Consider the following 22,206-nt stretch of genomic DNA (forward strand, 5'->3'; position numbering starts at 1 on the left):
CTTATAATAACAGCTTATAACTCATTTTGACCGATTGTTGTATTACATTAGTTTTATGGATGGATATTTGATTTACCTATTCTTATTTTTATTTATCCTTACTTCTTTCGACCAATATTTTTTTTTTATTTTAATTTTTTATACATATTAAAAAAGCTAATTTTTTATACTAACTTTTCAATTATATCTATTTTAAAAATATTAAATTTTATTAAATATTAAAAGATATTTTAAATACTCATAATTTAAAAAAATAATAATTAATGATAATTTATTTTAAAAATAAAATTATAATAGTTTATAATGTTAAAAAAAGAAAGTACTGAATAAAAAAAAGGAAAGTGGACGTAATAACCAATGTGATCTGCATAGCACCATCTCTTAATCATTTTCGGATTTTGACAAAAAAAAAAAAAATCATTTTCCGATTAGAAAAGGCGGTCCATCGGTTAGCGGTTACTCTGTGGATGAGTCATCCAGTAGTTATGACTTTCTTCCTGAATTGCATAGATGCATTAAACAGCCACAAGGGCATCGACAGATAAATACATAGCTCAGTAATTATGAGTGATTACAAAGATGGAAGATTACAAATTTGATACAAGCGTCAATTTTTCACAACAAAAACTACACTACTATTACTACACGTGTACATGTTTAGGGTGCTATGATCCTCCTGATACTTTGAATCTGCAACTCAACACCAGCAGCTCCTTAACGACTTTATGCCTAAAATATTGCATCAACTATTTAACATTTCAAGTTCTTATAATTCCCCATTTCAAAAAAAAAAAAAAAAAAGTTCTTATAATTCCAAAATCTATTCAACGTCATCAATCCAGTCACCATATATCCTGCTGATTTTGTCTGGGCCTTTCCATTTCTCATGAGTTCTTTGCCCTGGTCTCTGAATTAAAATGGATGACCTTTGAGATGGAACACCGGCATGATAGACATCTGAATGGGGAACTGTAGTAACTGATGCAACCACAGCATCTGCTGGAGATTTTGAAGGCACTCCTCCCTGCTTTGTTTCAGCTGGGGCAGAACCATCTTTAGCTTCCGACTCCATAAGCCCTCCACCATATCGATGCAACTCTGCGACCAATATGACAGTAAAAATCAAAAGTTTAAAATGCATCGACACCAAATAATAGTTGAACAGTTTGCATGTATTTATTTTAAAGAAAAACTGATATGAGCTAACCAGAGATGGCAAGACCAATATCTGTAATTGCTAAAGTAGGAGAAACAGAAGAATGGCTAATAGACATTTAGCCTAAAACGATAGCATTTGAGAAATCAACTGCAGAAGGAGAATTAACAGATATTTTGTTTTATTACGTGCTTATCTTCCCCAGGCTTCATTTAATAGGTCAGCTGCCTCATAAGTCGCAGAAATTGATTGCTTCAGATCAGGGACAGCACATTTCCCCTTTGAAGTCACTTCCAAATTTGTATGGTACAGCTGTCAGAAATTCTCGGTAAAAAACATGGTGATTTAGCTAGAGATCACGAACTGCAAGACCTTTCCATTCTCTAAAGGAATTCCCAATACGGGGAACTACAAATTGCATCAACGACAATTTTAGAGATTATCACAATTTCACCATACAACTAATGTTACTAAGCAAGAAAGTTCCATTCTAAAATTAAGAATTTTATATTTCTATTATTTAGGAAATTTAATGAGAAATTCATAAATCAATTATCAATTTATCATGTAAGAATGCTTAAATAGTTCTATTATTTTCCAGCTAGTGTTGGTCTGCACTCCTATTTAGATGATTTTGCATTTGTTATTTTTGGATTTATAATTATAGTAGTAATCCCATTTTAAAAAAAAAAAAAAATTATAGTAGTAATCTACTTTTATTAGTGACAATTGAATTTTTTGTACTAGAAAATTGACAATTGTTTCTCTTCACCTTTTGAGTGTTCTTTGCAGTTCTGCATCAAGCGCACAAACTCTTTTTAAGGGCAAAAATATATCTTAGAAAGATGACTTCAATAGTTCTACTTTTAAGTGTTGAAAAGGAAAGGAAGAGATTAAGTGATGCAATCCCTATCAAAGGAAACTAGATTTAGGAATTTTTTTTATTTGTAAAATTAACATAATTCATTTAGATATAAGACTGAGCAGTTTTCAGTTTAACCTGAAAAATTAGATCAAATCAACCTAATTCAGTTCAGTTAATTTGATTTTTTTTTTTTTTTCATTTGATCGGTGTGGTACAATAAGAGGTTTTAAGTAGTTTTGGTCATTCCATTCAATTTGATTATTTTCAGCAAAAATTGTACCAAACCAAAATCCCTATGCCACACCATTTTTAGAGGTTCTATGTATGTCATCTACCCACTTTCTTTTTTTCCCTGTCCTCCAAACGTGTGATTCCTTTCATCCTTCTATATTTCCGTGCTACCTTACTATTCTTCTTTGCCTCCACTTCCACCTCTAACTTCATCTCCATGATTCGCAATGCACCATGCCAAAGATCCATTGGCTGCACTGCATTGCATCATCAAACTGCAGAGAAGTATTATAACTCATGAGATCATACCGCAACATCAATGCTTTTATCGACCCATCAGACACCCGTGCAGACACGTTGTCACCAGTGACAATGCATCAAAACCCCAGGTTCGCCTTGAGACACCATCAAAGGATGCAATAGTCCTTGCTCCCTCTGTGCATGTTCATCTGTAAATTGTAATTGATAGATAATGTTTTTTAGAAATTGTAATTAGTTGAATTTGTTGTGATTTGCTCACTGGGACTAATTGATTGAATTAGTTGCTATGAATGCTTCAATTGATTTGGCTACTACGAACTTTATTTCCTTTTTTCCCCTTCGGGGGTTCTTTGTGATTTGGGATCAATTTGGTAATGAGAGCTTTTGATCCATAATACTTGTGACCTACTGAAAAATTTTCCATTTGAATTTTTAGGCTTTTATTTGTGGATTTTCCTTGCTTTGCACCAGAGATTTGGCTAGAAAATTTCCTACCTATTCTGTTGCTATCAAATTCACTCACAAGCTCAAACAACCATCATTCAACTATACACTTCCACTCTATGGAAATCCAGCATCTATATGCTGGAATCTTGCTGGAAAACAGTCATTGTTGCCTAAAAGTTTGTCTAAACAGCGTTTGACCACCACAAACACCGTCAACCAATGCTTCTCCTCCCTTTCCCAGCGTTCACTCGCCTTAAAAAGGCTTGGAAAGCTATTACTTGACAAAAACAGATAAAGTACCTTTCTTTCTTATATATTTTAACTACATATTTTACAATCATTTAAAGAAAAAAGTGTGGAGTTTTAAAGAAATTGTTGCAACATGGTGAAGAATAACATTATTTGCAACTACTCCAACAATTTATAAAACATGTTAGAGGTAAGAGAAAGTTGATCAGAAGCTCAATAATTTTCAACAAGATTTGATTCTGAAATCTGTATTATAAAGGAATCCATATTCTTGTAGTAGTAGGAAATTGTGATTTAATTTTGGCAATTGAGGCATGATTCCTGAAATTGATTGCAACTTTACCCAACCATTGACTCAATTTAGGGGGTGTGAGTCACATCTGAAGTGGCATGCATCATAAGATGATGGATAATGACGGATCACATCATAAGATGATGGAAAATGAACAAGCTCATTGAAGATAGCCATTAACATCTCAAACTCGTTAATGATAAAGTATTAAAGATTAAAGTCTTAAATCTTTAATGTGTTTGCAATTAATATGATTGTTTTATTAAAGAAAGAGAATATCCCTTATATAGTGGAGGCTCTTATAATCACAGGACTTCTAATTAAAATACAAGTCTAATACAAACAATTATTAGATAAAAAACTATTAAGATAAGAACAAAAATATAATAAGAAATTACTAGAAAAATGCAATCTGTTTGTTGTTGATAAAATATAATTTGCTATAATTGATAGACTTCCTAAATATTTAGAGTCTATTGAAGAATGGATTTGGTCTATTTGTTATTCCTATCATCGCATGTATAGAGGAGGGACGACCGTAGTTAATATTAGTATCAGAGGATCTTTTCAAGGATTATCTTATATTTTGGCTTTTAGCTAGGCCAAGAGCTTCTTCTCTTAGCTCATTGGATTTCTCTCTCGATCGGATTATATTTTTCTGTTGCAATGGAGAGTTGTTTGGCTGTAATTCTACTCGAGGTGGAATCACTGAGTGTTTCTTCAATATAAATCGTCCATTTCCATAAAAATTTCCATTTCTAAAGCTCCTACCTCTATCAAACCCAAACGTTACCATTTCCCCTTCCCCTAGAGATCCAAATTAAAGAAGTTAAACGACAGGTTGTGAAAGCATCCTTATCCTATGCAACAAGAGTCCCCAAAATCCTATTTTAAAGAGAGCATTATATCAAGAGAGAGAGAGAGAGAGAAAGTAAGGAAGAAGAAGATGACCTACAGGCCCTGAAGAAACAAATATCTGCAAATTCCATCCCAAAAAGAAAATTAAAAAATGAACAAAAAATCCCATCTGGTTTAGCATTTTTCACTAGCACGCATAACGGTAGCTTGCTTTTGACTAACACAACCATTATGCATGCAAATTACTTTAGCACTTACAGGACCTTTTCCTTCTCTATTTGGATCATAGATTTCCAAAGCCACTAGTCTAGAAGGATATCTTAAATATATTGAGCGATATACTATTTAAACATTCCCCTTATCTGACCTCACAACTGAAGATTTTTTTCTCTGTAGTAATGTACTTTGTCAACAATTTTCATTGCAGATTTGGGATATGCAATCACACTACAAAATTAATAACGAAACTAAGATCCTTAAATCAGAAGTTCATAACCCAAGTGACATTTATATGCAATACACGCATCATTGCCATACACATGTAATCATAGCACATAACCATATTTTTCTACTCATACTCCATATGTTTTGCAGAAATTTGCTGCAAACATTTTCCACCTTTTAGGATGTTTGCAGTACTTGGGAAAATTATAAACAGAAAATGACTTACTGTTCAACAAAAAACATGAAAGGTATTCTCGAGGCAAATGATTTTTTTCTGTTTCACAGCTGAAAATTATTTTTCATACTTTCAGAAACTTATAGAATGAATTTTAATTAGGAATGACATAGGAACACCCGTATCGATCTACTGACTGCAAGCTATCATCTCTAATCATCAACAGCAAGTAGACACTGATCATTGATATCAACCCCTTTGTTATCATTTTCTCTAATTTAAAGTTTTTCCCTTTTTCTTTTTGTTTGTTCTTCTTCTTCTTCACCAACTTTAAACTATAAATAGAAAAACATGAAGTTCTTATAAGTCCTAGCATTTAAATTTTAATATTATTATTGAAAAAAGTTAACATTTTCCAATATACTACAGATGTCATTAACTCTTTTCCAACCAACTTCCAATATTCAACCATAAAACAAAATACTAATTCATTTTCTTAGAAAGTAATTTCTTAAATAGAAAAGTTACTTTGCACAAAACGAACAGTCTCAGTTTTCTAGAAGGCCATTCTGTCATATTGGAACACTTTCTTAACTAAAGCACATGCATCCAAATATCTCTTTCTACATCAAAGAACGGACAACTTTTTAAGTTCAGTTAGCCAAAAAAAAAAAGAAAAAAATTATCAGTCGAAAGTTTCACTAGCAAATAACTTCTAAGCCACTGCAAAATAACAAAGTAAAAACCTATATACTTCAAAATCAACAATTTATAATTAATAGGACATACCTGCAGCTCCATGGGCAAAATGGCACTTATTCCCAAATGGGCAATACCCAGTGAGTTCCCACTTGTTGCAAATCCTTGTCTTCCAATTTGATGGCTTCACATTCCCTCCATTCCCACTCCCACCTCCACTTACCCCTTCACCTAATGAGGCCCCTCCATACGCTCCTGGCCCCAAACTTATTGCCACACTCTCCCTATTCTTCGACTGTTCATCATGCAAAAATGTACAATTATCTCCATAGGGGCACCCCTCCTCTGTATAAAACTTCTTGCAATGTCTCCCTTTGTAAGACCTCTGTGACTCCCCTCCAAATCCCCCTACAGATGGAATTTGAAACCCCTCTCTCATCTCCACTACATTTCCTTTCTCTTCCTCCTGAGCAGACACAATTTCTTGCCAGTTTGGAGGCGGGCGTCGAAGCTCCTCTATGCTGTGGGCAAAGTTGCAGTTTGTGATGTACGGGCATGTGCCAGCACGGAACTTGCAGCAAAGTTTGGTCTTGAAAAACATTTTCCCAAAGGATTTTTTCGAAGACATTTCTTGGGAGTTATTTTTGGATTTCTTGTTTGGTGGTTCACTACCAGAACGCGTTTGGGAGGATTGAATGTCTGAAATGGAGGGGATGTTATCAGAAGGGCCGTCGGAGTTGCTCCAAGCATGATAATCATCTTCCGTGGCCCAAACAGAATTGGAATCCATAGAATTTGGAAACCAATTCTCGGGTCCAGCTCCAGGAATTACATGGACAACATTTGCACTTGAAAAATCTCCACCGTAATCCATCTTCTAACTACAAACCCACTACCCAAAAGTATTGAAGTTTTGGGATTTGGGGAGATTAAACCTAACTATGAATCAAATAATAGTAGTAGAATAAAAACTCCAACTTCCATGAACTCAAATTGATGGAATTGATAGGAAATGGACTTGCTAAACTTCGATCAAACTCCTCAAGGATTGAATTAGCCAGAAGTTTAAATAGAGCGATAAAATCTAAAATTCGATAATTAAAAAAAAAAAAAAAAGAAACCTTGATTACCAGAACTAGTTGAGAATTAAGTGAACGAGCATTCAAAATGTTAGGAAATGGCTTTTCAAAAAACACATCTAGGACTAAGTTTATCCTTTAAAATTAGCATACAAACAACAGAATCAGATACAACGTATCAAAGAAAATTGGTAAACAAATAGAAAGTAAATAGGATTTAGATCTTCCACTGAGGAATTTAAAGCGCAATCTAACAGTCAATCTACAAACCCCAGAAATGGATAACAAGTGAGCAGAAATGGAAATTTTAAGAGGTTGAAACGAAAATATTGCAATCGGAGATGATAAGAGCTTGGGACAAGAAGAAGATTTTCCAGACCTGTAAACGCACCGTTTTCAAGTTAGAAATTGGCAGCTTTGCCTGCCATCAAGGGAGCTACGAGGAGGCCCATCAATTTTTGTAGGGTTAATTATCCTCGTTCACCTCTATCATACCCCAACTATTTAAAAATACTCTATAGTTTTATATTATATTAAAATGTTTTTATATTTTAATTTAGTTAATTAAAAAAGAATTCCAGTAATTTATATTTATTTTCATTTAGTATTAGGTAGCAATATTGTATTCAAATAAAAAAAATCGATCCAATCTAATTAATTTGAATATTTAATTTGATTTTTTATTTATTTTGGTTCAGTTTGATTTTTAATTTAAAAATTTCAATTATTTCGATTTGATTCGATTTTAATAAAAAAATAAAAAAAAATCGAATCGAACCGATTAGTAATAATAATATATTATTTTTAATAATATAGAGTGATTAGATCATATTAAAATTAAAATATTTTAATTAAATTTTAAAATATTAAAAATAAAATGTAAAGGATAAAAAATTTATTAAAAATTTAAATTGATCAAATCAAATTGAATCTAATCGAATCAGACTGATTTAATTTAATTTGGTTTGGTTTTTATAAATATTAAAATTTTAATTTTTAATTTATTTAATATGATTGAATTTAATTTGATTTAATTTTAAATTAAACCGAACGAAGGTATAAAACATGTTAGCGACATGCTTTATTATTCTCAAGGGTTGGCTTTTTTATCAAAGGTATGTAATTGAACCATAATAACTATATTAAGGAAAGATTATCTAAAATGAATTAATGGGTGAAAAATACATGCTAGAAACCTAAAGGTGCCTTTAAATGTAAGATTTATGTTCTTTACTTTTTTTCAAAACTAAAAGTAATTTTTTATTTTTGTTATTTAAAAACCTTTTTCTAAGAACTGTTTATATAAAAATAAGCAATAATTTCCTTTTTAAAATTTGATATTTAATAATAAAATAAAAATATAAATAATTTTATAAATGATTATACATAAAAATAAATAAATTAAAATATCTCTTAATTTTTAAAAAATCTATTCAGTAGTGTCTTCAGTTTTTGCAATTATTAGTGTTATAAAAATAAAAAAATTACTATTTAGTCTTTATAATATAGAAAAACTCACTAATTAGTGAATTGATTTAAAAAAAAATATTAAAATGTTTCTAAAATTTTTTAAAAAATATATACTAATTAATTTCTCTATTAATTTTAACTATTATGTGCTGCAAAAAAAATTTAAAATATTCTCAATATGAAGGTACTACTTAGTAAATACTTTTTATAATACTGAATAATTAACTAATTAATTTTTTCTTACCATAAGAACTTAATAGTAAAATACTTAATGGCTAAATTAATAGAATGATTAATTAGTATATTTTTTAATACTTCAAGGACTATATATTTTTCAACATTAATGAATCAATTAATGACTTTTCTGTATTACATGTATTAAATTGTAACGACCCGGAAACAAGACCGCTACCGGTGCTAAGATTCAGATCGACTTAAGGTCGCCGGAATCCGTAGCAAGCCTACTATACATCCTGTGTACCTGATAAAATCTCATACATAATCACACAACACAACATAAACATAACATTCCATGAACTAAGATTCGACCTGTGCATGCATCAAAACTGAAAAACATAAACTCATACTAAAGCCCTTATCAAATGCTACAGTATGGTAAACATCACATGTCTCAAGTTTAGTTCAAACATAACTCATAATTAAAAATTTTGACATAAGGATCATGTTAACAGGGATTACAAAGATAAAAACTGTAATACCCGGCTAGACTCCGGTATCGGAATTCCTACCGTCCGGTAGAATCTCGGATGTCGGAAGCCTCTAGTAGGGTAGAAACATGTTTTCATAAAATGTTTTAATTGTTTTTTTATGGTTTTAAGTAAAGAGGAAATGAGTTTTTGAATAAAAACAACCTTGGAGGAAAACCCAGGTTCGGCCGCCGAACCTTAAGTTCGGCGCCGAACATGCAGGCATTTCGGGTGTGCCTTAGGCCCCCGAAGACATAGATTGAGGAAAGTCCAGGTTCGGCCGCTGAACCTCAAGTTCGGCCGCCGAACATGGCATGCATGCGGAGGCACGTTCGGCCCCCGAACGTGGCCTGGCCAGCCACTATAAAAGGGTCCCTTAGCCGAAAACGGGCGAGTTTTTCTCCCCATTGTCGGCCAAGGTGAGCTCTCCGCCGCTCCTCACCAATCCTTGAGTTTTTCCTTCAAATCTTTCAAGATTTTCACAAGTTTTTGCTTTGTTTTGAAGATTTTCGAGTTTAAAGCAAGTTTTGGAGCTTTGAGGTTCAAGAACTCAAAAATCTCCCACCTCTGAGTTTAGGACGTCTCTCTCTCGATCTTCAAGAGGTAAGAGCCGATCTTAAGCTCATTTCATGTTTAAAGTAAGTTTTATGCAAGATCTATGGGGTAGAATGCATGTTTAGCTCATAGTTAGGTTTTTGAGTTAATGTTATGTTTTGAGCAATGTATGTTGGTTTTGTGTTGTTGTTGTGTGTTGTAGTTGGGGTTTAAGTTAGTTTGAAGCCCCTAGGAGCCAATGTATGTATATTTGCATGTTTCGGTTGAGCTAAATGCATGATTGGAAGTTTTGGAGACAAATGTGCTTGAAGGAGCCAAGTTTCTGCCCTTTTGCAGAAACCAGGTTCGGCAGCCGAAGGAACTTTCGGCCGCCGAACATGGCTGGGGAGGCAGGCCTTTCGACTGCCGAAGTTGCCCCCGAAAAGAGACTTTTGTCTCTGTCTGGGACTTTCGGCCACCGAAGGTGCCGCCGAACCTGCCCTGTTCTGCCTTCCTTTGCAAGTTTTTGCATGATTGTTTTGAGGTGTTTTAGGGGGTTTTTGGGGAATGTTTTTAGAGTTATGTTCTAGTTGCTTGGTCCCTCATTTGAGTCCACCTGTGTAGGTTCGGACCCGAGGAACCGAGGACCCCAGCAGTGAGTTAGCTGCATCAGTCTTTGTCAGAGCTAGCCAGAGGTGAGTAGAATAAACCTTATGTTTTTAAAGCAAATGAATTATACAGTTGAGCATGATCATGCATCATGAATGCCATGTGATGAAATAGGTTGTTTGCATTAGAATCCACGAATATGTTGCATTGCATTTATGATGTTGATGTGGATTGGTTATTGGATGACCCTTTAGTCCTCATATGATACGATGATGCTACGGCATGGTATGGAATGGAAGTCCAGGTTGTACTCATTCTACGTCCCTTGCACTATGTAAGAGAAAGCCCTGGTTGTACCCATTCTACGTCCCTGGCACATTGGTATGTTATGATATGTTATGTTAAGAGAAAGACCGGTTGTACCCATTCTACGTCCCGGCACTTTGGAATGTAGAGGACTATTGGTGATAATACCATCCGAGATGTAATTTGTTGTGATGTGTTGCATTACATGATGACATGAGATTTAAATGTTTTCTATTATTCTGCTCACTGGGCTCTAGTAGCTCACCCCTTTTCCCTAATCCCCCAGGATTGCAGGTACGGACTAGACAGAGAAGTCAAGAAGAGTAAAGTCTTATGTTTGTAATAGATAGATAGTAGACATGGTAAATTGTATAATGATGTAAAGTTAAATAGTTATGTTATGTATAATGATATTGAGGTTTAGAAGTGTGCTTGACCATAGTTCATTGTAATCCCTTGTTGATACATGATCTTAATGTCTATTGATGTTCATGTTTAACCAACTCAACTTATGATGTATCACCCATTGGGGCATTGATGAGATCCCACAGAGGGGTCAAGTTTATGATTATGTTTAGTGCATGCACAGGTTGAGTTTGGTGTATGAGGAATGAATGAAAGAAAAGTTTTAATTTTTATGTATGATTGTTGATCATGTATGGGATTAAACAGGTTTACAGGTTTCATGTCAGGCTTGCTACGGGTCCCGGCGGCCTTAAGCCGATCTGGATCCTAGCGCCGGTAGCGGTCCGATTTTCGGGTCGTTACAAAAACTAGGGCAAAGCACAATTCTATTCCATCAAAATTTACATGTCCACACTATACTATTACATTAGTCTATACCAGCTACTATGCCGACTTCCCCGAACTATCTTTGATCCTGCAAACTTGGGGTTAGGGGAAAGGAATAAGCTACAAGAGCCTAGTGAGCAGAACATAAAAACAGTTTAATAAACATATGCTCGTATGAAATGCATCACAACACAAACAATTCACATCAAGATGGACTTATCATCAGTAACCCTCTACATATTCCAATAGTGTACGGCCCTCGACGGAGCTCCTCAGGACTTCCTTTTAAACATAACATAACATATCCATAATGTCAGGGGCGTAGAATAAATCTCGACCTAGACTTTCTCTTACATATTGCCAGGGGCATAGAATGGGTCTCGACCTGGACTTCCGTATCATATCATATCATATCATAATCGAGGGTTAGTGGGTCATCCAATATCCATTCACATCAACAGTAAATTATGCAACGTATCATATTCATGAATTCTAATGCAAAACAACCTAATACATATACATGACATTCATGATGCATGAGCATGCTTAAAACTAATGCAGTTATCTCATTGCAGGCCTCTATAGTCTCCCAGGTCCAATCCTACACAGATGGACTCAAATGAGGGACCAAACATAACTACTAAAAGACTTTAAACAACTCCCCAAAACCCCTCCCCCCCAAAACATAACAAAGCATGCATACAAAACAAGCAAAAGAAGGCTTGGCAGGAGACTTTCGGCGGCAGGTTCGGCGGCCGAAGGTCCTTCACAGATCCGAAAGTCAGGGACTTTCAGGGGCAGGTTTGGCGGCCTAAACCCTTCACAGATTCGAAAGTCAGCAACCTTCGAGGGCGGGTTCGGCGGCATAAACCCCTTCACATATCCGAAAGTCCATGCTTTCGGGGGCAGGTTAGATGGCCAAAAGGCTGTCTCCACAAGCAGGTTCGGCAACCAAACCTGGATTCTCCAGCAAGGTAGAACCCGATTCTGCCCTATGCACACAATCACCAAACACTCCGATCCTCACACCCAACTCCTTAAAAACCTTTATACTCACTCAACATGCATAAGGGACATAAAAAAACTAGCCTAATCCCCAACAAGCAATAACAAAAACAACATAAAAGCAAACATTCATTAATAACCCAACTCAAACCCTAAAACTTTAGATCTAACCTTTTCATGCATTATTAACCCTTAACCCCTTCTTAAAACTTATTTAAAACATAGTAAAAACAAAGATCTAGACTTACCTCTCGGAGATCTAAGGGTGACAGCAACCTCAATTTGAAGATGAGGTAAAACGGTCTCCGGAGGTCTCCAAGGTTTAAAAACTTGGATTCAAGCTCAAATCTTCAAAAACAAAATGAAACTCATGAATATCCTAAGAGATTTGAAGGAAAAACAACAAAACCATAAAAGGGAGGGCAAGGACTCACCTCTGCCTGAAAATGGAGAGAAAGCTCTCTCATTTTTGGGCTGAAGGCCTCTTATAGGTGGCTGGATAAACCACCTTCAGGGGCCAAAAGAGAAGGTCCCGCGGTGGCACCACCTTCGGCGGCCAAACCTAGGGTTTTCCTTCAAAACTTTTTTCTTTCTTTTTAACACAAAACTCAAAAATTTTCAAATTCATTTTATCAAAACCTTATTTTACCATGCCTAAGGAGATTTCAGTTTCAAGATTCCGGGTTCCAACAGGGATTCTGTCGGAAGGTTGGAATTTCGACGCCGAAGTTTAGCCGGGTATTACATTCTTTCCCCCTTGAGAACATTCATCCTCGAATGTTCAACAAGAAAACAAGCAAACATAAACATTAAGAGAACACATGAAAACATAAGGCACTTACTTTAAAAGAGATAGGGGTATTACTGGAGCATGGACTCCCGGGTCTCACAGGTGCACTCTTCCATGTTGTGGTGATTCTAAAGAACTTTCATCATCGTGATTTCCTTGTTTCTCAGCTTTCTGATTTGCGTGTCTATGATCCGCACTGGCTGCTCAACATAGGTGAGATCTTCTAGGATCTCCACATTACGTTCATTAAGAACCTTGTCCGAATCCGACACGAATTTTCGTAACATAGAAACATAGAAAACCGGATGGATCCTCTCCATAGAAGCATGTAAAGCTAACTTGTAAGATACACTCCCAATCTTTTGCAAAATTTTGAAAGGTCCGATGTATCTAGGAGCTAGTTTACCCTTCTTCCCAAAATGAATCACCCCCTTTATGGGAGACACCTTAAGCAACACCATATCTCCTTCCTGGAAAACAACATGTTTTCTGCGGATGTCTGCATAGCTCTTTTTTCTCCTCATCGCTATTCTGATCCTTTCTCTAATGATAGGCATGTAATACCCGGCTAGAGTCCGGCATCGAAATTCTACTTTCCGATGGAGTTTCGGATGTCGGAAGTCTCTCGAAGGGTGAGAGTGATGTTTTTCTAACATGTTTTGGTATGTTTCATCGTTTTAAAGCATAAGGAAATGAGTTTTTGAGTGAAATGAACCAAGGCAGAAAAGTCAGGTTCGGCCGCCGAAGTTGAGGTTCGGCCGCCGAACATGCATGGCTTTCGGTTTCACGTGTGGCCGCCGAAGGTGGTCTGGCCAGCCACCTATAAATGGCCCTCAGTCGGTTGAAAGGATAACCATCACCGTTTTCTTTCACTTGCTGAGGTGAGACCCTGTCTTTGTGAGTATTCTTTCATGTTTTCATTCAATCTTGCAAAGATTTGATTAGTTTTTCTGTTATTTTGAAGGTTTTAAGCTAAAAACTCAAAGTTGTGAAGTTTGGAGAGTTTGAAGGAGAGTTGCTCCAAAACTCCACGTTAGGATCGTTCATCTTCTTGGTTTCAAGAGGTAAGTGACGATCCAGAGCTTGTTTTTATGTTTTATGAAGGTTTTATGTGGTTTTGGGGGAGAGTTGCATGAATAGGGTTAGTGGTGAGGTTTTGATGATTTTGTGAGTAAAGCTTGTTTATGTGTTGTATGTGTTGTGTGTTTGGGGTTTTTAGGTAGTTTTTGACCCCTTTGAGCATATACTTGGGTATATGCAAGTGGAGGAATTGAGGTGGTTGAGATTGAGAGGGTTTTGGTGCTTTTGGCGAGAGGCAGAGCAAGTTTCTGCCTTGCGGATGAACTCAGGTTCGGCCGCCGAAGGTACATTCGGCCGCCGAACCCATGAGGAGGTGGCTTCGGCTGCCCAAGCTTGCCCCCGAGCTTTTGGACTTTCGGCTCTAGAGGGAAGTTCGGCCGCCGAAGGTTAGAGACTTTCGTCTCTGGAATGCCTTTTGGCCTCCGAAACTTGCCCCCGAAAGGGTTCGGCTGCCGAACGTAGAGATTCGGCCGCCGAAGGTGCATGAGTTTCGTCTCTGGAGAGGACTTTCGGCCGCCGAACCTGCCGCCGAAAGTGTCCTGTCCAGCTTTCCTTTGCATGGATGTTAGAGTGAGTTTAAGGGGATTATTGGGGAGTTTCATAGAGTTGTTCATAAGCTAGTTTGGTCCCTCATTTGAGTTTATCTGTGCTTACACAGACCAGAGGAACCAGAGAGAGCAGCAGTGAGTACTGCTCCAGAGTTTTCAGAGCCTGCAAAGTCAGTCCAGTTAGCCAGAAGTGATGGAACTAAACTTAATACTTTGAATTGAAACATAAACTGCTTTCAGCATAGTTCATGCATCATGAGTATACAGTAGGTTGTTTGCATTAGAATCCACGAATATGTTGCATTGCATAGTTATTTGTTGATGTGGGTGAATGCTGAATGATCCAATAGTCTCTGAGAGAAGTCCAGGAGCCTTTGACTACGCCCTGGCAGATATATAGTAAAGTCCAGGAGCCTTTGACTACGCCCTGACAGATATATAGTAAAGTCCAGGAGCCTTTGACTACGCCCTGGCAATGGTAAGTACAGAGGTGTTATATACACATATACATATATGACAGGAAGACCAGGTGCTCAATTCTACGCCCTGGCACGGCAGAGTTACCGGGACTATGTGGTGACAGGTTTACCCTTGATATGGATTGTCTGTGATATGGTGCATTCCATGAGATCATAGTTTAATGAGATGTTTTATTGTTCTACTCACTGGGCTATAGAGCTCATCCCACTCCCTTAACCCCAGTTTTGCAGGTTCAGTGTGCAGTATACAGAGGAGATCCACAGAGTACAGAAAGAGTAAAGCGATTTGTACTGGACATGTAATATTAAAGAGATGTAATAGTTGTGTATAAAGTTAGAAATGTGCTTGACTTAGTAATGTACATAATCCGTATATTTGTTTTCCTGTATGTGAAACACCAGGCTTAATAGGTATGAGTTACCCATCTAGAGCAAGCTCTAGTCAGGAGTACAGAGTACAGAGTACAGAGTACAGAGTATAGAGTACAGAAACAATGCATGCACAGGTTAAGCCTTGGTTCAGAAAAGAGTTGTTATTTCCACAGAAAATGTATGATCATGTATGAGTTTTACAGGTACACAGTGAGTATAGCAGGCTTGCTACGGGTTCTGGCGGCCTTAAGCCGACCTGAATCCTAGCGCCGGTGACGGTCCGTTGTGGAGTCGTTACAAGGCACTACCCTGCGGGTGATCTCTACTAGCTCTGGCCCTGCCAAGGCCCTTTCTCCTACTTCTTCCCAGCAGACAGGTGACCTGCACTTCCTCCCATATAGAGCTTCATAAGCAGTCATCCCAATGCTAGCATGGTAACTGTTATTGTAGGTAAACTCCACCAATGGTAGATGTTGCCTCTAAGAACCACCAAAGTCTAGCACACACATTCTTAACATGTCTTCTATAGTTTGGATGGTCCTCTCCGACTGTTCGTCAGTTTGTGGATGGAAGGAAGTGCTAAAGTCTAGCCTCGTGCCCATAGCATTTTGTAGACTCCGCCAAAACCTAGAGGTAAACTAGGGTCCCCTATCTAATACTATCGAAACTGGAGCCCCATGCAGCCTGACAATCTCTTCCACATATACCTGCGCCAATTTGTCCACAGAGTAATCACTCCTGACAGGAATAAAGTGAGCAAATTTGATCAATCTTTCCACTATTACCCATATAGAGTCCAATCTGTTGGACGTTGCTGATAATCCCACCACGAAATCCATCGCCACATTTTCCCATTTTCACTCTGGAATCGGTAGTGGGTTGAGCATCCCAGCTAGCTTCTGATATTCTAGTTTCACCCTCTGACATATTTCGCAAGCAGACACAAACTAAGCCACTTCCCTCTTCATAGCTGGCCACCAATAAACTCTCTTCAGATCCTAATATATTTTAGTGGCTCCAGGGTGAACATTGTACCTGGCATTATGAGCCTCTCTCATAATGTCTCCTTTCAAGCTTACGTCATCTGGTACACACAATCTATTTCCGTAACGGATAATCCCTTTGTTGTCGAATCTAAACTCACCATTCTTGCCTATCTGAACAGTTCTCGCTATTTTCACCAACTCGGGGTCCTCGTGCTGTTTCTGTGCCACTTGCTCCAGAAACACAGGTGTCACTCTCATCTGAGCTACTAATGCACCTGTACTAGAAAACTCTAGCTGTAAATCCTCGTCAATGAGCCTATAAAATTTCCTCACCACCGGTCTTCTCTCTACTGAGATATGGGATAAACTGCCAAGTGATTTCCGGCTGAGAGCATCTGCTACTACATTTGCCTTACCCAGATGATACTGGATTTTTGCAATCATAATCACTAAGCAGTTTTACCCATCTTCTCTACCTCAGGTTCAACTCTTTCTTACTCAAGATGTATTGGAAACTCTTATGATCTGTAAAGATCTCACATTTTACCCCATACAAGTAATGTCTCCACATCTTGAGTGCAAAAATCACAGCTGCCATCTCTAGATCATGTGTAGGATAATTTAACTCGTGCTTCTTCAACTGTCTAGAAGCATAAGCAATTACCCTCTCATTCTGCATCAACACACAACCTAGTTCCACTCGGGATGCATCACAAAACACTGTGAAATCCTCATTACTTGTAGGCAGAGCTAACACTGGTGCTGATGTCAGTCTTCTCTTTAGCTCTTCAAAACTTTCCTCACACTGTTCTGATCAAATAAACCTCTGATTCTTTTTGGTCAACCTGGTCATAGGAGCAGCAATTTTAGAGAAATCTAGGATAAATCTCTTGTAGTAACCTGCCAAATCCAAAAAGTTTTTAATCTCTGTCACTGTAGTGGGTCTGGACTAGTTAGCTACAACTTCTACTTTCTTAGGGTCCACCTCGATTCCTTTTTCTAACATTACATGCCCCAAGAAAGAGATACTCCTCAACCAGAACTCACATTTAGAGAACTTGTCATACAAGCCGTGTTCCCTTAGGCTCTGCAACACAATCCTTAGATGATAGGCATGCTCTTCTGCGTTTCTGGAATACACCAAGATATCGTCAATGAAAACAATAACAAAGTGATCCAGAAATTGGCTAAAAACTCTGTTCATGAGATTCATGAATGCTGCAGGGGCATTGGTTAACCCAAACGGCATCACTAGGAACTCATAATGCCAATATCTGTATAATACCCGGCTAGACTCCGGTATCGGAATTCCTACCGTCCGGTGGAATCTCGGATGTCGAAAACCTCTAGAAGGGTAAAATCATGTTTTTATAAAATATTTTAATGTATCTTATGGTTTTAAGCAAAAAGGAAATTGAGTTTTAAATGAAAAAGACCAAGGAGACATTTCCAGGTTCGGCCGCCGAACCCCAAGTTCGGCCGCTGAACGTGGGATGGTTTAGGGGGCAAGTTAGGCTTCCGAAAATTTCAAACGTTCGGCCGCCGAACTTGCATGAGTTTTGGAGGCACATTAGGCTGCCGAAAGGTGGTCTACCAGCCCCTATATAAGAGCTCCATGGCCGAAACGGGCGAGTTTTCTCCCTATTTTTGGCCACAGTGAGTTTTTGCTCTCCCATGGTTCATTTTAGATGTTTTTCCTTCGATCTTTCATGTTTTAACAAGCTTTATGTTGATTTGAAGATATTTGAACAAAAGAGCGAGTTTTGGAAGCTTGGAGACCAAAGAGTTGAGATCTCTCCCATCTCCAAGTTGGATCGTCTCTCCTCTCGTTCTTCAAGAGGTAAGAGTAGATCCATAGTTCCTTTAATGTTTTAAGTAAGTTTTATGAAGTTTCTTGGGGTAGAAATGCATGTGTAGGTTTATGTTGAGTTTATGGTTAAATGTGTGTTTATGAGCAATGTATGTTGGATATGCATGTTTGATGTGTTGTAGATGGGGTTTAGGATAGTTTGCAGCCCCTAGGAGCTTGTATGCTTGAGAATGCATGTTGTAGAAGAGGAAAATGCATGATTGAGTGAGTTGGGAGGCGTTTATGCATGGAGAAGCTGAGTTTCTGCCCTTTGGGAAGAACTCAGGTTCGGCAGCCGAAGGTTCTTTCGGCCGCCAAACCTGCCTTTGGTAGCATGTATCGGCTGCCGAACCCTGCCCTCGAAAGTGGACTTTCGGCTCTGGAAGGGAGTTTCGGCCGCCGAAGGTGCCGCCGAACATGCATGAGTTTCGTCTCTAGAGGGAACCTTCGGCCACCGAAAGTGCCGCCGAAGGTGCATGACTTTCGGCTCTGAAGGGCCTTTCGGCTGCTGAAAGTGCCCTGTTCAGCCCTCATTTGCATGATTTATGTGATTGTTTTAAGGTATTTTAAGGGGTTTTTGTGGAGTATTTTAGAGTCATGTTTATGTATGTTAGGTCCCTCATTTGAGTCCACCTGTGTAGGTTCGGACCCGAGGAACCGAGGACCGCAGTAGTGAGTTCAGCTGCTTCTGAGTCTGTTAGAGCTTCAGCCAGAGGTGAGTGGAATAACTTTTTATGCTTTAAAGTAAATAAATCAGTTCTTAGCATGATTCACGCATCATGAATGCCATGAGATATATTAGGATGCTTGCATTAGAATTCACGAATATGTTGCATTGCATATTATGTTGTTGATGTGGATGAATGTTGAATGATCCATTAGCCCTCATATGTTATGACATGATGATATGGTATGGAAGTCCAGGCGTGCCTGTACTACGCCCCTGGCACTATGTAAGAGAAAGTCCGGGCGTGCCTGCACTACGCCCCCGGCACTATTGGATATGTATGTTATGATATGGAAGTCCAGGCATGCCTGCACTACGCCCTTGGCATGATTAGACAGTATGGAGGGCTAAATGGTGACAAGTTCATCCTTGATGTGATTTGTTTGTGCTGTGACGCATTCCATGTTATCATATGTTTTAAATACTATGTTTTATTATTCTGCTCACTGGGCTCTAGAAGCTCACCCTTTTCCCTTAACCCCCAGGTTTGCAGGTACAGGGTAGACCAGGAGGTCAGCAGGAGTAGAGTCATGTGTTATGTAATAGCTAGATGTGGACATGGACATGATGTAATGTAAAAGTATGATATAGAAATGTTAAGTAATGATGCTTATGAAAGTTTAGAGTTGTGCTTGACCATAGTATTATGTTAATCCCTTTCTAGTACATGATCTTAATGTTTGATGATGATTATTGTAAAACAAACTTAATTTATATTATGTCACCCCATTGGAGCATTGATAAGGACTCCAAGGTGGGATTAATGTTTATGTTTATGAATAGTGCATGCACAGGTTGAGTTTGGTGATTGAATGGAAAGAAAAGTTCAAAATTTATATGTATGTTGTTGATCATGTATGGGATTAAACAGGTTCACAGGATGAATGTTTGGCTTGCTACGGGTCCCGGCGGCCTTAAGCCGATCTGAATCCTAGCGCCGGTAGCGGTCCGATTTTCGGGTCGTTACAGATTGGTATCAGAGCCCTAGGTTCATATGGTCGGACCTAGAGTGTCGGGCTCATAGATGTTCTAGAAGGTCAAGCACAATAGGAAAATCATGTCCACTAGGATAGGATGAAGAGTCCTGTCTTGAATGATGATGTGAAATGCCATGATTTTATGCATGTGCATTAATGTTATGCTTTGATATGTGATGTATGTGATGCGGGTTCATGTGTTTGCACATGAACCATTTGATGCTAATATTCTATGTGATGTATGCTGTTTTTCAGAAAACAGGATGAGAGGAACTCGTCGATCTGCACGATTGACTGGAGTACCACCCCAGGACGAGGGCACTGATGCCCGTCCTCTTGCATTGCCTAGGGCAATGTCAAGTAGGTCCAGCAGAGAAAGAGCAGTAAGAGACCCTAGAAGGTCTTTGGATCTGGGTAGAAGCAGATCAGTGAGGGGAATAGTGCAAGGGGTTATGTCAGAGGATGTAGGGGATCAGATGGATGTGGATCAGAGGAGGGATGGCAGTCTCGGAGTAAGTATGTCAGAAGAGGGAGTGGGAGAGTCCCAAGGAGGCACTCAGGCCTCGGGATTTGTTCAGCCACCTTACTACCCACCCTTTTCACATAATCCCGGGTATTCGATGGGAGGTACATCGGATTACCCCAGTTTTAACCCTTATCACTCTCAGATGCCATACCCACCTTTCTACCCATCGTACCCACAGTACCCTATGTATCCACCCCCACCCTACCATCCAGGAACAGCAAACCCTACCCCAGGGGATGCTGCACCTCCTCCACCACCAGCACCACCTACTGTCCCAGAAACCCAAATGCCTAAACCTAGCTCATCTGGGGGGAGAAAGGTCAAAATGACCGATTACATGAAGTTGGGTGCTCCCCAGTTTGAATCAGGAGATGACCCGTTTGTGTACCTTGAGAGGGTCAAGGTGATTACAGATGAGATAGGAGCTGATGACAGTAGAGCTATTCAGATGGCTGGGTTCACACTAAAATGCAAGAAGGCCCGAGAGTGGTTTAAAAACTATGTGAACCCGAGGTTGGACAGCCTATCATGGGAGGAGTTTGCAAATGAGTTTGCAGGATGGGCTTTCCCTGACAGTTCAAGAGAATTGAAGATGATTGAGTTCGAGCAGCTGAGGCAGACGGATGAGATGAGTGTGGATGAGTTCACAGACAGGTTTTTGGAGCTGTTGCCGTTTGCCGGGCAAAATCTGGATACAGATCAGAATAAGTCAAGGAGATATATCATGAAGCTCCATTCCAGGTATTCCTCCTTGATTCAGTCAGCAGAGAGGGAGAGTTTCCATGCCATAGTGGATATGGCCCGGAGGATGGAGGCTAGTGCCATAATCGAGGGAAGAGTTAAGCAGTCAGTGGCACAGTCTTCTGGTTCCAAGACCCCAGGTGGGGGAAAGTTGGATCCTTCTTCCTTGAGTTCAGCAGCTTCAGGCAGTAAGAGGTGGGACAGAGGCCACATGAAGTCCAAGAAGAACAAGTTCTGGAGCAAGATCAAGTCAGGTCTGGGATTAGGAAGTGGCTAGAGCTCAGGTGCAGATAATGCAGTATGCATGAAGTGTGGGAAGCCGCACAAGGGAGTGTGTCTGGTTGGGATGACAGCCTGTTTCAGATGTGGGCAGGAGGGACACATGGCACGGGAGTGTCCTAGGGCAGCTTTTGCGACACAGTCTCAGCAGACAGCTTCTGGTAGTATGGCTCAGCCAGTAGCTCCAGCCGTGACTCAGGCTAGTGGCAGAGGCAGGGGAAGAGGGGCAGCCTCTTCTTCAGCGGGTTTCAGGGGTGAAGGCCCGTCAGCTCCAGCACGGATCTTCACCATGACTCAGCAGGAGGCAAACACATCCAACACCGTGGTGTCAGGTAATCTCATCATTGGTTGTTCTGATGTGTATGCATTAATGGACCCTGGTGCATCTCATTCTTTCATTGCTCCGAGGGCCGTCGAGAGATTGGGATTGATGGTCTTTGGGTTAGAGTGCCCCCTATGGGTCAGTGGACCCAAGTGTGACCCATCAGTGGCAGAGTCAGTCTGCCAGTGTAGTCCAGTTTTTGTGGAGGGAAGATGCCTGTCCGCCGACCTTGTGGTTCTAGATTTGACAGATTTTGACGTCATTCTAGGGATGGATTGGTTATCTACCCATGGTGCTACCTTGGATTGCAGAGACAAGGTAGTCAGGTTCAGATGTCAGGATGGGTCAGAG

At 39.1% G+C, this 22,206-nt stretch overlaps 1 protein-coding gene across 1 annotated transcript; it reads right to left on the bottom strand.

Moving 5' to 3' along the window:
* Positions 1-511: 511 nt before the first annotated feature.
* Positions 512-7,225, bottom strand: LOC110605328 (zinc finger CCCH domain-containing protein 12). Its single transcript, XM_043952580.1, has 2 exons — positions 5,768-7,225; positions 512-1,098 (listed from the first exon to the last, which is right to left on the bottom strand). Exons 1-2 carry the CDS (start codon positions 6,549-6,551, stop codon positions 821-823), a joined length of 1,062 nt encoding a protein of 353 aa, XP_043808515.1. The 5' UTR covers positions 6,552-7,225; the 3' UTR covers positions 512-820.
* Positions 7,226-22,206: the final 14,981 nt, after the last annotated feature.

Source organism: Manihot esculenta, chromosome 17 (assembly GCF_001659605.2).
Source record: "Manihot esculenta cultivar AM560-2 chromosome 17, M.esculenta_v8, whole genome shotgun sequence".
NCBI classification, from domain to species: Eukaryota; Viridiplantae; Streptophyta; class Magnoliopsida; order Malpighiales; family Euphorbiaceae; genus Manihot; species Manihot esculenta.